This window comes from Gordionus sp. m RMFG-2023, chromosome 3 (genome assembly GCF_954871325.1).
Source record: "Gordionus sp. m RMFG-2023 chromosome 3, tfGorSpeb1-WG-v2, whole genome shotgun sequence".
Classification (NCBI taxonomy): Eukaryota; Metazoa; Nematomorpha; class Gordioida; order Chordodea; family Parachordodidae; genus Gordionus; species Gordionus sp. m RMFG-2023.
The window spans coordinates 2,453,691-2,469,343 of NC_088777.1; the positions used below are offsets into that span (position 1 = coordinate 2,453,691).

General features: G+C 27.8%; 1 protein-coding gene across 1 annotated transcript; it reads left to right on the forward strand.

Moving 5' to 3' along the window:
* The first annotated feature begins 762 nt into the window (after nt 1-762).
* On the forward strand, nt 763-4,634 carry LOC135927472 (sulfotransferase 1C2A-like). The gene is made up of 7 exons (XM_065463469.1): nt 763-947; nt 1,143-1,527; nt 1,869-2,083; nt 3,271-3,400; nt 3,695-3,789; nt 4,243-4,417; nt 4,481-4,634. The coding sequence occupies exons 1-7, from the start codon at nt 942-944 to the stop codon at nt 4,591-4,593; spliced, it is 1,119 nt and encodes a 372-aa protein (XP_065319541.1). The 5' UTR covers nt 763-941; the 3' UTR covers nt 4,594-4,634.
* The last annotated feature ends 11,019 nt before the right edge of the window (nt 4,635-15,653 follow it).

A 15,653-nucleotide genomic window follows, 5' to 3' on the forward strand; every position in this document is an offset into this window, starting at 1 on the left:
ACTAAATTTAAGGCTTATTTTGAAAGTATGTCTAAGATAAATTCCTGATAAAGAGGAAAAAGATAAATCTCGACACTAAGGGTTTCTAAAAGAGATCATGAAATATCTAAAAGATAAAGGCCTGGAAAACTTTAAATAGGTAGGAAACATTAGAATCCGTTCCAAACCTAAAGATTACGAATACTAACCTAGACTGACTTCCATTTCCTAAAGTATATCATATTATACGAACATTGAAGTCCAGAGGGCAGAAAATAAACATTTCAATGACACGTAGACGAAATGTATTTCAAATGCAATTCTATGGAGCCCAACCACAGCCCCGAAATGCCATCGACTAACAGCTGATTTTGATGTTTATAAAAAAAAATTTTTAATTAATAAATGTGCCAGTTAGGTTTAGAAGAAATTTAAATATCATCAGTTTTTACGAATTTATTTTAAATCCTCTCAATCGCATTATTACAAAATGGTAATTTAAATAAGCTTTTAACCCCCTTAATTTTTACCGCAAATTAGCGTTAATTGTTAAATAATCAAAAGATAAATCATCCTACTCATTGTTAATATAAAAAATATTATTTTAAATATACATGTGATGATTATAATATTCAATTTAATTTTCCCTCTTTTGAAGGTCAAATAATTGGCCAAATAAAATAAAAATACTTATTATATATGTATATTAAAATCAATCTTGTTAAATGTTTTTAATTTTGTTTTTGTAAAATTTATTTATATTTTTTTTTTGAAATTTCATTTTTGAAAAGATATCTTTTATAAAACATAAAATAAATTTTAAAAAAATAGAAAAATTAACATAAATATTTTTAATTTGGCATCAATTGGCTAACATTTTTACGGGGAAAAAATTTATTTCAGAAATATATAAAACAATTTGACTTTGTATGACTTTCTTGGAATTTTAAGGCACACAAGATATGGCAGTAAATTCCTTAAATTAACACCTTAAATTTTTATTTATAATTACAAAATTTTAAAAAATTATTCATATCGGATATATTATTCGTCAGTTGGTATTAAATTTGTGGAATATTATTTTAAAACTATCAAAATTTTTAATAAAATGTTAGATCATAATTTTTACGAAATAATTCTTATATTCACTTATATTTTGACAGGAAAAAATGATGGGCAGAATAAACGACGTGGCTCAGACAGGTACAATGAATCCGTATAACAATTATTCGTCGAATTTCTACGAGGATGCCAATGCGGAGATGCTCAAAGCTTCCAAAATCGTACCAACAAATTCGTGTTCAACAGCTGGTGAAAGTAGCGAAAATTTAGCGGGCCAGTTATGGGGCGATACCGTGACCGGTCAAACCTTTTACGGATCGATGCTGGATGAGAGATTCAAGAGCTACGTAGATGGATTAATCGAACCCCTCTACTGGAATGGGATACTATACCCCGGGTTGATATTCAAACCTCAGGTGTTTGCCGATTTACAAAATTACCAATTTCAACCCGAAGATATTATTATCGCGACGTATCCCAAATCTGGTTTATAATTTTTATATCAGTTAGCCAATATATTTATCGTTTATATATGTATCATCAAGGAAAGTAGGCATAGCCAGAGGATTTTGCTAGAAAAGAGGGGAATGGACGCTATAAGATTTTTGTTTTTTCTTCATAAATTATATTGGAGGCTTTTAGGGCTACCCTTTCTACAGGCCTATGGCTGATTATATATTTTTATGTTTATAAGTGACATATTGTATGTTATTTTGGAGCGAGGTAAATTTCCAAAGAGGGGGTGAGGAGGGGGGTGGGAAGGCCCTTCCTCGTAGCTTTTTCCTTATGTAAAAATCAATTTTAAATTTTATCGTAAAAAATGAAAGGTACAACGTGGACAGCGGAAATCGTGTCGCTATTGATGCATCCTGACGATGAGTCTTACGCGAAAAATCTAGATATATCCCAAAGAGTCATACATTTCGAAGCACCGCCGGAGCGAAATGTCAAAAATTTGGATTCGATACCTAAACCTAGAATATTCCAAACTCATCTTCAACACCCTTACTTACCACCTTCCATCATAAGATCGCAATGCAAGGTTTTCGATATATTATCAATCATAATTATAATAAACAATGGATCGAAATTCCCATTTTAATTTCGATTGGCTTGGCCTTCATGGCCATAAAAATAATTTTTTTTTTTAGAGATAAAAGAGAAGCATAGTTGTCCATTTAAGATGCGATTATTTTTTAAAATTATAATCAGTCCAATATAAAATCCCTTTGATATTAACCGAAAAATAACGGCCGTTATTAAGATTGGTTTCCAAAAAAAATATATAACAATTTGAAATTTTATATTGAAAGGAACCTGATGTTTATATTGCAAATTTTAAAAGAAATTAGACATGTCTAACCCCCTCCTACTCCATATTTCTGGTGCTGATAAATTCAAGTTAGATCCATACCTTTTTAAAGACAAACTTATATTATCCTTTATATTTAATAATATAGTTTTCTTTTCTCTATTCTAAAAATCCTCTCCTACTAGCAATAACCTATAGTATCTTTAGCAGTTCCCATATAGAGTAATCAAGATTTTCTAAGTTACATTTCCAAAAATATTCGGGCCCGGCCCGGATTTTATATTTTCGGACTCGGCTCGGGCCGTATTTTTATTTTTATCTATTTTTAATTTTTATAGCTAATAATGGCGATTTAAAAGGTTTGGTATCTGATATATATATACATACACTTTTGTTATATATATATATATATAATATGTTTTAATTTGTTTTTTTTGTCTAGTTCAATATGTTATTATTTTTTCCCCAATCTTAAAATCATTTAATAGTTTTGTTAAATTACCTAACTTTAGTCAACTATAAAACAGCCCTAACTATGTATTCGTACAAAAATATTCGGATCGATCTTCAAGCTGAGACTCAACTTAGAATCTTAATTCAGATTTTTTAGGCTAAAAGCTTGACTAAATCACAATAGAGATGGTTAAAGTTACGTAATTTAACAATACTTTCATTTACTATATGCGATTTTATAGAAAAATTATGTATTTGAAACCTTTTTTTTAACCTTATTATAACCACTTTTATTAATTTTTCTCTGGATTTTTTTTTATATATAAATTATATATACTAAATTATTATTCGAAAAATTTTCTGAAATTAAGTAGGGTTTGGCATATCCAAACATTCTTGAATACATTTTTTGATAAAATGAGATATGACGCTGACTTATATATACATATAAATATTTATTTAAGATCATTTATGTCCTGAGAAATCCTAAAGACGTGGCAGTATCATTCTTTCACCATCATAGAATGGCACTTGAAGTGGGATATTTCAACAAAGATTTCAAACATTTTTTGAGTTTATTCTTAGAAGGAAAAAGTTTATCCTTTTTTATTTATTTTTATAAGTATTTTAATACAATTAATTATCATTAAAACCTAAAATTAGCATTTGAAGAAGCCTTCCGGGAATATTTATTATTAAATGTTTCTGGGAAATTTTATTATTTAGAATATTTTTTGATCAATCTAAATCGCAACTTGAAATAAATATGCCCTCATTAACTTCCTTCACGAAATTCATAATAACCTTAAGAACATATGAGGGAAAATTATATATATATATACATCTAATATTTATGGCTATACAAATTATGATGAAACTATTTTGTAGTAATCCTGGGGTCCTGGTTTGATCACGTGAAGTCTTATTGGAAAAGGAAAGACGATACTAACCTACTAATCGTACGCTACGAAGACATGATAAATGTATAACTTTACACATACATAAATTACTCATTTTACAAATAAAACTGTGTTTTTTTTTAAATTGTAAAATAAAACAAATAAAAAAACATGCTAAAAAATTATAAATTTATAAACATAATTTTTTTTTTTATTTGAAACAAAATGAAGCGAAGTTATAAAATTAGTTGTTAGTAATTTAATTTTAGTTTTTTTTTAAAAAAACAGAAAAAAAACAAGGCCTTTATTTTCCTCAAGAATAAAAAACAGTTTTTTTTCCTCCTCAAGAATAAAAAACAGTTTTTTTCCTCATCAAGAATAAAAAAAACAGTTTTTTTCCTAATCAAGAATAAAAAAAACAGTTTTTTTCCTCATCAAGAATAAAAAACTGTTTTTTCCCCTCAAGAATAAAAAAACAGTTTGTTTGTTTTCAATCATACCTAATAATTGATAATTAAATATAATATTTTATTATAGAATTTAAACGAAGTTATAATGACGATCAGTAAATTTTTGGGAGTGTCATTAAGCCGATCTCAAATCGCGAACGTAAGCAACGCGTGCACATTCGAAAAAATGAAGGACAACGAAAGAGTGAACAGGAATTGGGTCCCACTGTTTGACCAAACCAAGAGTAAATTCATAAGAAAAGGTAATTTATATTGATCATTAAAAAAAAACCCATTATTTTACCAATTATTTAATTTTTTTAAAGGGATCATTGGGGATTGGAAAAACCATTTCAGCCAAGAAGACAATAATATTTTTGATACGATATACAAGTCGAAAATGGACGAAATCTCGGATTTAGATTTTATCTACGAATAAATTCGTTTATATAATACAAAAATTTCAAAAAAATCGTAATATAATGGTTAGAGGGTTCAAAGGGTTTTTGGGTGGCCAAACCCACCCTCAAATTTAAGTTGTTTATAGGCGTGTAATCTCTCTTTTCAATTAAAAACGTATAAAGTAGCTTTATACAATATAATTGGAAATACAATTAAGATAAGGCAAATATTTCCTTAACTAAAACTATATACTAATAATTGATATGATGACATCTAATTTAAACTCTACCGGTTTGATTACTTATTAGTCTCAAGAGTCAGGTGTTGTTATAGGCCGCGTTCATAGTGGTATCCGATCCGAAACGTTTTAACAGCTGATCGATTTTTGGTTTATGCAGAATATATATTTCCTATTGTAGATGAAATTAATATTATTTTTAAAAAAAAATAGATCTCATAAACAGATTTTTAAAAAATCAATCAGCTGTTAAATCGTGTCGGATAGGATCCCACTATGAATGCGTCCTATAAAAGCCCGATTCTGTTTTTTTAAAAACGGTTCGATTAATAATTTTAGCCTAAATAGTATTTCGTACGTCTCGAGATTTGGCAAGTAGAAACCCTAACCTTTCTGCCATCCTACGAGCAAAATCATCGGGTTTTTATATTCGGTTATAATCTTTTTCGGGCCGGTTTAAAAAAACCGACCCGAATCGGTCTTTTTAGCAACACTACTCGAGAGTGCTGGTTTAGAAAGTAATTTTTAATCAAAATATCAAATAGTAGACAAAGTTCTTTCCCTGTCCCCGCCATCTCTCGTGCACGGGTAAATAATATATGACGTTAGTTCTAAGGTGCTAAACAATGACCAAAATGTTTAAAATGAATATACAGTAACGGAATCACGTGGTTGAATTTTATCTAATTACAACCCCCCACCCCAACCCTAAAGACGATCGGTACCACCTTAGATGGCTTTAGAAAAAAAAATATATGATCCTTGCTAGATTCGAACCCAAAGCTATGAGATCATGATTTACGCATTGAACCGACCAGGCCACAGAACCCTACTAAGAGAGCCTCAAATTTTTTTTTTTTGTATAATAAAATATTTTTAATATAAAAATACATAAAAAATCGAAAACGTTTAACGCTAATACATCATTACTCCACACACACACTCACTCACAAACAGGTAGAAAGATAAATTGTTTATGGGCCCCTAACAAAATAAAAACAATTAGAAAGATAAATGAGTGTGATGAATTAATTCATCATCTCTAAGAGTATTTGTTATTTGTAAAATAAGGGAGATCCATCTTATTGCTTATAAAGATAAAAATATATAATTAGTAAGCATTATTATTATATTTAATATACTGGAGATTGGAAAAATGGCCTTTAAAATAATGTAATCTTATTAAGCCATATAAAAAAAAAATAATACTTTCGTGTATAAAGTGTATTTCGTTAAACTATCTTTAAGCAAAGTTGAAACATGTTTAGAAATTTGGATATACCCTGTTAAAAAAAATTGTGCATCACTCGGTCAATCAAAAGTAATCTTTGGGAAGTTAGTTATTTTTTTCAGTGGATGATTATGGGAGGAAAATTATCACGTGTCTGGAGAAGCTTTGTCTTCAGACGTGATGATTTTTGGGTGTAATTTTTATTGATGATTTGATATATATATATATTGATGATAATAAAGTACTTAATATAACAAAAGTTCAACTTATTTTACTACTCAGTAAAAAATGTCTTGAAATGAGAGATCTATAAGTGCATCAATTTTGTTCAAAATAAATATTTTTACATTTTTGAAAGTGGTTACGACTAAGATCCTAAGAAAAAGGAATCATATTAATATTTTATAATTTGGGAAAACACGAACAAATTTATTTGTGTTTCTCTTCATAAAAGAAACATTTAAAATACATTATTTGAAATAGAACGTAAAAAGCATTAAATTATAAAACATCATGAAAGCATTAATTTACTAATCAAAAAATAATAAAATTTTGGGTATAAATGAAGGAAATATATAATATTCATTATAGATAGAGATTAAAAAAGAAAGAAAGAAAGAAAAATTGCTAAAACAAAATACAAATACAAATACAAATTTAAAAGATTAAAAATAAAAATAAAACGGAAAACGTTGAAGTGGGAATAAAATTTAGATTTTCATGTAAAAGTTTTTCCTCGGAATAATAATGATTATAAAAAAAAACTATAATAAGAATGATGGGATACAATAGCTATATTTATAAAAATATACGTTTCGATTGTTATATCCTCCAGGAATATATTATAAAAGGTATTAAGAAAAATAAAAATTTATATAATAAAGTTAGGATTTTTTTTATTAGCCTAAACCAAATAGAAAACGTATTTTATCCATTGGTTGTTCATCCCCCCTCTTTTGCCTTCTAGAACTTCTGTACCTTCCATAATAAACAGCTGGATATTTATTTACCGGGTCCTTTTTGCCCCATGAGGCTAAATTAGATTCGTGGGCTATATGATAATTTTATATTGTAATAAAAAATCAAAATATTTTCATGTATGTTTATAGATATTAGGCTAAGCAACCTTCAAAGATTCTTTATTTTAACTTAGGACAGCTTTGAAAATTAATAATATGATTGTTTTTGAAAAAGCCAAGAGGCTTTGTATAGGTACGGTAAAATATTTTTTTCTAATGATATGGTAACCACTTTGATAAATAAAATAAAATTGTTGCTCATTTAATTTAATTATATACAAAAAAAACGGCTAACTCATTAAAGTGTAAACAGAACACTAAGCCACCCCTTTAGACTTTTAGAAACTCTAATTGAGTAGTATAATATATTAGACTTGGTTAGGGTAATTAAATTTCTGATATGATGATGATTAATGAGAGTAATAGTTAGGTCCGGTTTAGTCCTACCCTTTTCTATATGAAGATTATAATACTTATATACAAAAATTTTGTTTTCGTTTTATACAACGTTTAACGATGCCAGCGTTGGAGAAGCAAATCGAAATGGACATTATAAAAATCGCCAGAAGGAAACGTAGAAATAAGGGAGAATTATTTGAGATGGGCATCTTTTCATTTTTTGTATTTAAGGGGGCCTCCTAGGTTTTCTTCTCATGAATTATTGTAATATTTATTAAAGATATATATAGTATAATTTATGAATCGAATTCATCTTCCAAATCCCCCCCCCCCCCGAATAAAAGATAATAAATCATTGATCATTATTATATTTAATTCGTCCAAAATTTGACAAAATTAGTTTCCCAAAATCTATGAGCTAAAAGAGATATAAAAAGACTTTCTGAAAGTTTAAAAAAAAAAGTTATAAATTTGTGCAAGTTTTTGTTAACAAGTTTAAGATGCAATAGTGGCGGAATCACTGGAAAACCGCTATTGTGAGCTCCAGCCTGGACAAAAGCTTTTAAGAAACCTTCTCATTTAAATTTAAAAAAAATACGCATTTTATTTTATATTTTGGGAACCATTTTAGCCCCTGGCAAACTGAACCTAATTAAGGAATTCGTGTACTTTAAAAATAAAATAATATTCGTAAAACTAAGGGCCTCATTTAGAGTAAACGCGTTATCTTCAAGCGTTTGCGTTATTTAACTCAGCGTTATGACAGCTGATTAAGCTTTTATAAAAAAAAAACTAATTAAAGATAAAAATAGAAATTAATTATTTTCTACAATATTTAAGAAAATCTCTTATTGTCGAATTCCTTATTATCTTTATAATCAAATCGCGTATTTCTTTATCAACCTCAATCGCAACATATGTTTTTCAAATTTTATCGTAGCGTTATCATCATAACGCTTCGTATTTATAAATTTACGCCCGCCTATATATTGGCCTAATTTTGTACGCTTGGATTTATAAAAAATATTAGCCAATTCGATAGAAAGGGTTTATGATTTTTTCTTATTAAATATTGTATAAAATAATTATCTCCATTTTAGCTTTTATCTCTAAATTAGTTTTTAAATACTGAATCAGCTGTAACACCGCTGCTTTGAATCAAATTCTCGAGGATAACACATTTTACTATGAATGCAGTGTTAGGGTTCATAGAATTTTTAAAAATAAATTTTAGACAGTTTTATCAGATATTTCCCATATTGCCCGATTGGGAACTTTGCCAGTTTAAAAGATTAATCAGCTGTCATAGCGCTGCAAAGCTTGAAGATAAAAAAAAAATTCCTAGCCAATTTATATTATCGAAATTCATAAACAGATGTTCTATTGAGTACTTTTTTTTATCTTCTTCGAATAATGGTGTTATCAGAGGGCAAATCTAGATTAAATTTTGATTTCAGATTGAAATACTTAAAAATAAATCTTACTTTTGATGAACGTGACGACAAATAAATAAAAATAATATCCATAAGAATAAATCAAATCATCCTTGGGGTTGGTGTGACCTTTTTAAGAGTTTTTGGGAACTAAAAATAAATATTTTTAAAATTATTTCAAATGAAAAATAAATTAGAATGTTCTTTAGGTAGCGTTTATTAGGTTTAGTGTTAGTTATTGTCAAAGTCAGCATATATCAATTTTTCTAAAATAATAATAATAAACTTAGCTTTACTTAAAATCGATTAATTAATTTTTTGAAATGCAAATAAAATCCATTTTTTTCCATGTATTTTAAGAGATGGAATCAGGCCATAGCTACCCGGAAACCATCAAAATGGGATTCCAAGAAAAAAATTGGTACTTCCTGGATTCGAACCCGTTACCATCGGATTGGCTATACACGCATTTACCGACTAGGCCCCCCTAAGCTTTCGAAAATGGCAATTTTTAAAAATATATATATATATATAACTAGTGTTGTTAGAAGTTAAGTTACAAGTTATATCTCTAAAATAACTATTTACGTTATAAGTAAACTTTATAAACAATTTTTTTATTTTATATAAAATAATTTAGAATTTACAAACTTTAATCAAATTTACTTGGAAAAACAAATCTACAAATTTATAACATATATATATATATATGATAATTACAATGAATAAAATACCAGAGAATAGAATGCAATCTAAAATTCTTGTTATATTTACATCTAACTAAAATTTAGTAAAATAGAATCTGTTTCCAAAGATTGGCTGTGGGTGACTTAGATGCTGAAATAACCTTTTTTTATAGGGCATAAGAGACATTTTGACAATTAATATCGGTATTTCTAGCTTTCTCTTTGTGAAATCTAAAATATTTTTCGAAGCCTTGGCCAAGGTATTTTTATATTTAAGTTCGTTGTGTTGGTAATAGTGGTAGAATTTCTGCTTTATCCTCCAGAATTATTTGAAATGGCTGTCTCATTAAATGTGACGAGTCAGAATTCATATTATATCCTGTAATTGCTTGATTGATAGGTTTGACCAATTATAGATTTTTTATAAGATATATGGGACGCATACAAGAATCTGACAGACATTTAATCAAAATTATAAAATTAATAAAATTTAATTTAAAATTTATTTTATTATATAACATATTAAAAAAATTAAATTAAATTATTTGAATATATTATTTATTAAAATATGTATAAATATTATTTATTTAAAGTAGCTAGTTACTTTTGGCAAGTTACATTTACAAAAAAAATTATAAACCAATGGCAATTTTAGATTTGTAACGAGTTTCAGTCATTTTTTTTTCGTAAAAATGTAACTAGTTACCTTAACAACACTAATTATAACCATATGTAGCAGTGTCGATTCAAACAAAAAAAAAACTAAAATATCCAATTGATTCAACACTGTCCTTCGTAATAAGTTGTCGACTAGAGGACGAATATTTTATGAACTCGAGTCGACTTGAGTCAACTCGAGTTCACGACAAGAGTTAGTCGATTATTTTGACTAACGACTCGGGACTCTGAATCGGATGAACTCGACTTTTTAACAGGCTGAATTATTTGATTTTTTGTATAATTAACGTTATTACTTTATACTTATTATTTCTAGATATTCCTTTATAAAAGAAAAATATCTATATCTGATACGTCTTTTAAAGGTAATTTTTATCTATTTTGTAGATTTTAATTTGAAATAAAATTCTTATTTTGCGTGTCTTCTAATTAGATATCTGCAAAAGTAGGCCCGGCCCCGGGTCAAGTCTTAGAAATTTTTTTAAAATATATCTAAAATTTATAAAATTTGATGTTTAAAATAAAAATACGTGATTTTACTTATAGAAAGTAGACGCCAAATAACATATATATCGTCGTTTATTTTGAGTATTTATAAAAAATTAATTTCTATATTTAAATAAATTCGAGCCTGGTGAGCAAAATTTCTTAAAAAAATTTCGGGTTCGGGCCGAACCGGAAAAAATTTGGGTTCGGGCCGGACCGGAAAAAATTCGGGCCGGGCCGGGCTTGAAAAATTAGGCCCGATGCAGGTCAGTATCTCTAATATTAAAAAAAAATGATTATTTGAATTCAATTCATTAAAATACTACGCCTCATGACGTCAACATACTAAAATTGATTTAAATTATTTTTATAAATCATATTCTACATGTGATGTTGGGGGAATAGGAAGAAAAAAAATAATCAATGATCATCCCTAGCATCAGCTGGTTTAAATCTCGAAATTCCTTGCCCGAATTTATAAGGTCTTATTTTAAAAAATGCCCCCTGATTTCAAACTAGACATGGAATCACATACAAATGGAAGAAAATTTAAATTTCGAAATAAGCAATTATTGTTATAACTAATTTTAGATGATGGATATCCTCTAGAAAAATTTATTATAATTCTCGTAATTAAAATGCTCACCTTTTACAAATTTTTCTAAAAGATATACTATATTAAGCATCTTAATATAAATAAGGGCATAAATATTGATTGACAACATGGTAATATTTTTTTTTAATATCAAAAGATGACAATTCATAACATAAACTTGAAAAATAAATTGATGACCTTTTTGTCGTTTTTTGTAATATTGTCATCTATAACTAAATATTATATCTACATAAATGTAAACAAAGTTTATAAAAAAACGATACTTTTTCGTTTCACAATTCATCTAATTATAAATATTTAACATGTTATTTTTTTTTTATATAAGGTTAACCCAAAGAAATTAGTGACTTACAGTTACAAATCTAACACTTTGAACATAAATTGATGTATATAATTTAAAAAAAAAATTTAAACAAATTGGCGGGGTTCTATTCTAGGAAGAGAATAGCCATCTAATTGAAGTAAAACTTATCCACAGTTTAGGACATTCGCTCTCTGAAAAATCATCCTCCATGTTATAGATTTGTAATTTTTCTCTAACTCGCTGTATTATAAATAATATTTATTGCGTTTATTTCCTTAAAATTGATAAAAAACCAACTCTATATTTTCTATTTTCTATAAATTCATTTTTAATTTCTTATATTTAAAAAATGAGTGTAAAAATTCATAAAAATCTATGAATCAACAGCAATGCTATCTATTAATAGACACATTTAATTATTTTAAAATCAAATTCTAGCATAAAAAAACAAACTTTGTTATAATTCAAGAACAGAACGTTTCCCAAAAAAACAGGCTATGATTCTTATGGGATTGAAATACGAATTTTTCTATTTCCAAGTGTAAAAGAGGGCTTAGTTTTAGAATAAGACAAAAAATTCTTTATTTATTAATAATAATATGCTTCTATAATTTTCGGTTTAAATTTTTTTTTCTATATTGACCAAACAGGCACTAATTTTTTTAGGTATGTTTCTAAAGTTTGACTGATATAAGGTTTCTCCTCACCATTTAATTGTATTATTGTTAATAAAAAATAACATTTATTTTTACTTAATTTTATTCACATTTTTGAACCTCTAAAATATTTTTTTTTAAAGCAAATCCCTAGGTTAAATTTGTATTGAAGGGGGGAATATAACAAACTTTTGATGTAATTTATGTATTTTATAATTGAAATATAAACATTTGTTTACAAAAATTGTTATATGTATAAAACACCTACCATTAAAAAATATTTGGAATATTACTTATCCGTAAATTAAAAAAAAATGAGGCTTGAAAATTTAATGGTATACATCAAAACATCAAATTATATTCATAAATCGTATTGAAAAAGTGTAACGATTATAAAATATTCATAGAAGTTAACTAAATAATTAATTTTGGTAAACCTTCAATGGTGTTTATAATATCGTCATCTATTTATTAGAAAAATATATTCGATTCGTAATTTTATCATTTTACGATTTTTGTCTTTAAAAATTAAAAATTTAGTTATCCTCTAAATTATGGCATTCTCCTTCTGCTAAACTGTACAATCTCATATTTGCAAAAACTTACTTTCATTTTTGCAAGTGATATATTTATTATTCATCTTTTATTTGGAAATAGAATTTGTCGAGATTCCGAATATCGAATAATTTACTAAGGGCATGATAAAATTTTAGTTTGGTTGAAAATTGGGGAAACAGAGGTATAACTATAAAATTAAAATATCTTTTTACTCATACTATATATAGATGTCCAAAATAATATGCAATACATACATTTATTATACATTTGTTTTTGAGTATAAGATAAGTTAAACCGTCATTTTTTGGTCAAATTTATTTTTCTTCATTTTTTTTAGTTTGTGTAAAACTTACATCAATTCTCTAAATAATTATAATAGAGATATCTCTAGCTTATCCTAGAAAGGTAGAATAATCTATTCAAAAATGCAATGGAGTTCCTATGATAATTCAGCAAGGGTCAAAATTGCAATTAAATAACCGTTAAATATTTTAAGGCGATATAAGGATATAAAGTTAATATTAAGGAAAAACTTAAACCGTCATTGATTAAATAATTGAACAAATACATTGGTTATCATGTATTGTAGATCATTGCCAAATGTATATTTTGTAAAGGGTATATCAGTGACCTGCAATCACAACCCTAAGGCAGGATACAAGTGCTTGACCATATATCCGGAACATGACCTAAAAATTTTAAACCAGTAACCTAAACTCATTTAGGCCATATCTTGCCAACGAGTTAATAAAGGAATGTATATACCTTGTGTTTCACGGTGGCCTGAAAAATTTTTATTTTGTTAACCATTAACATTATAAATAAACTGAGTATAAAAATTCGTAAATAATATTTTTTTATTAAAAAATCACCCAAAATTATTTTTATAATACAAATTAAAATTTTAATTTTGAACATAATAAAAAAATAATTAAATTTTTCTATTTTCATTGGTAAATGTATTGGCCAATCCAATCCACAAAGTTGGCGACGTTCGTGTAAACCCCTGGCTTGTTTTCGGATGCGCAACTACCACCCCAAGAAATAATACCGCGTAGCACCCCGTCACATATCAAAGGACCTCCAGAATCTCCCTTTTGTAAATATTAAATATTAAATTAAAATTATCATAACTCTTTTACCATCTTTGTTGTGTCTTAAGTCAGGATTTTAGACTAAAAAAAATTAATAAATTAAGGTTCTAAGTTGGGCCTCATCTTGAAGATTGATTAGAAATATTTCTGGAATAAAAATATAGCTACTCTGTTTTAAGGGACTAAAGATAGGTGGTTTAACAACACTAAACGTATAAATGTGGAGTTAATGTTAAATACTGTTAAGTTCGAAATGCGATAAAATCTAATATATATATAAAATTCCCCATAGGACGAGAATCATACAAGTTGGCTTCAAAACAAAAAATGTGCTTCTTGACGAATTCGAGCTCAGAATTATCGGATTGGCAAGCTACGCTTTTATCGCTAGAGTGACAGACTCTTTCCAAATATATTACGATCTTCTAAATGTATATAGCCAAATGTAAGCAGTCTCGATACAAATAAAAAAAAAATCTATCTGTTTTTAGCAATATTTAACAGTGACCAGTAAGGGATTTTAACATGGTCTGTTGATTCATTGACTTAATTTTTTTTAGGGAAGTTTATAAAACTCTAATCATTTGTAGTGACCGTTTATCTTAGACCTAATTTATTCGGTAACCCTGTACTCTTTCAAATTTCAGATCAACGAGTTTTTTGTTTATTTTTATTTAATTTACACACTCTCCCAATTTCTTTAATTTACTATTTTTTTTTTCTTTTTTCTTTTTAGCTTTCACCTTTTCTGGTGGTAAGCTCCTTACATATCTCTCTCCACTTTATGTTATTCAAACAATATCTTTTATCTAATTTATATTTCTTCATATTGGCTCTAACTTTATAGTCCATTGAAGTTTTGGCCCTCCTCTTTTACGTTTACCAATCACTTCCCAAACTCTCAACCTTATTGCCTATGTAGTTCATAGGCCTTCTCATTGTAGGCCCATACTACCCAAGTCTGTTTACCATTATCTTAGTCTTAATGGACACTACCGTTAAACTACCTAGTATTCTTGTACTTAGCGCCTTATCTAAACTTCTTATTATAAAAATGAAAGTATGCCCTATATTATTACGCTGCAAGGCTTGAAACAACACAAAAAAAAGATTTCATGAAGGAAAAAGGAGATAAATTAGCATAATTTAAAAGACTTGCTTTTATAGAATTGTTTAAATTTTGGCCCGGCTTGCGTTAAAACGTGTTACCCCCCCCTCCCACCCCAAGCTATAATAATTTTGTTTGGCCAGCGTATTTTTCGCCCAACCACTAGTTAGTTTATATGTCTTATGAGATATTCATATCTATGAAATGAGAGATTTCGAACATATTCTTGGATAAGTATCCTTAGCACCCAGCTGTCCAAGCCTGTCGGTGATCGGAGTGTCATCTCCAAGCTCCAAAATTCATCTTACCATATCTCTTTATAACATCAGTCATCGAAGAAACCGAAAATTTTTACGGTTCCATACCCAGGATCGAACCTGGGACCTTCTGTTTCCAAGTCTACATCATAACCCACTAGGCCACCCCGGCGATACACACGCACACACATTTATATATACTTAATATCTTCAATAGAAGAGGGAAATATAAAAAAAAAGATGATGAACAAAAAAGTAGGTAAGGTTTGAATGGATAGAACATTTGAAACCAATGAGATTATGGAAGAAGGAAAGAAATTTTTTTTTCAAAAAT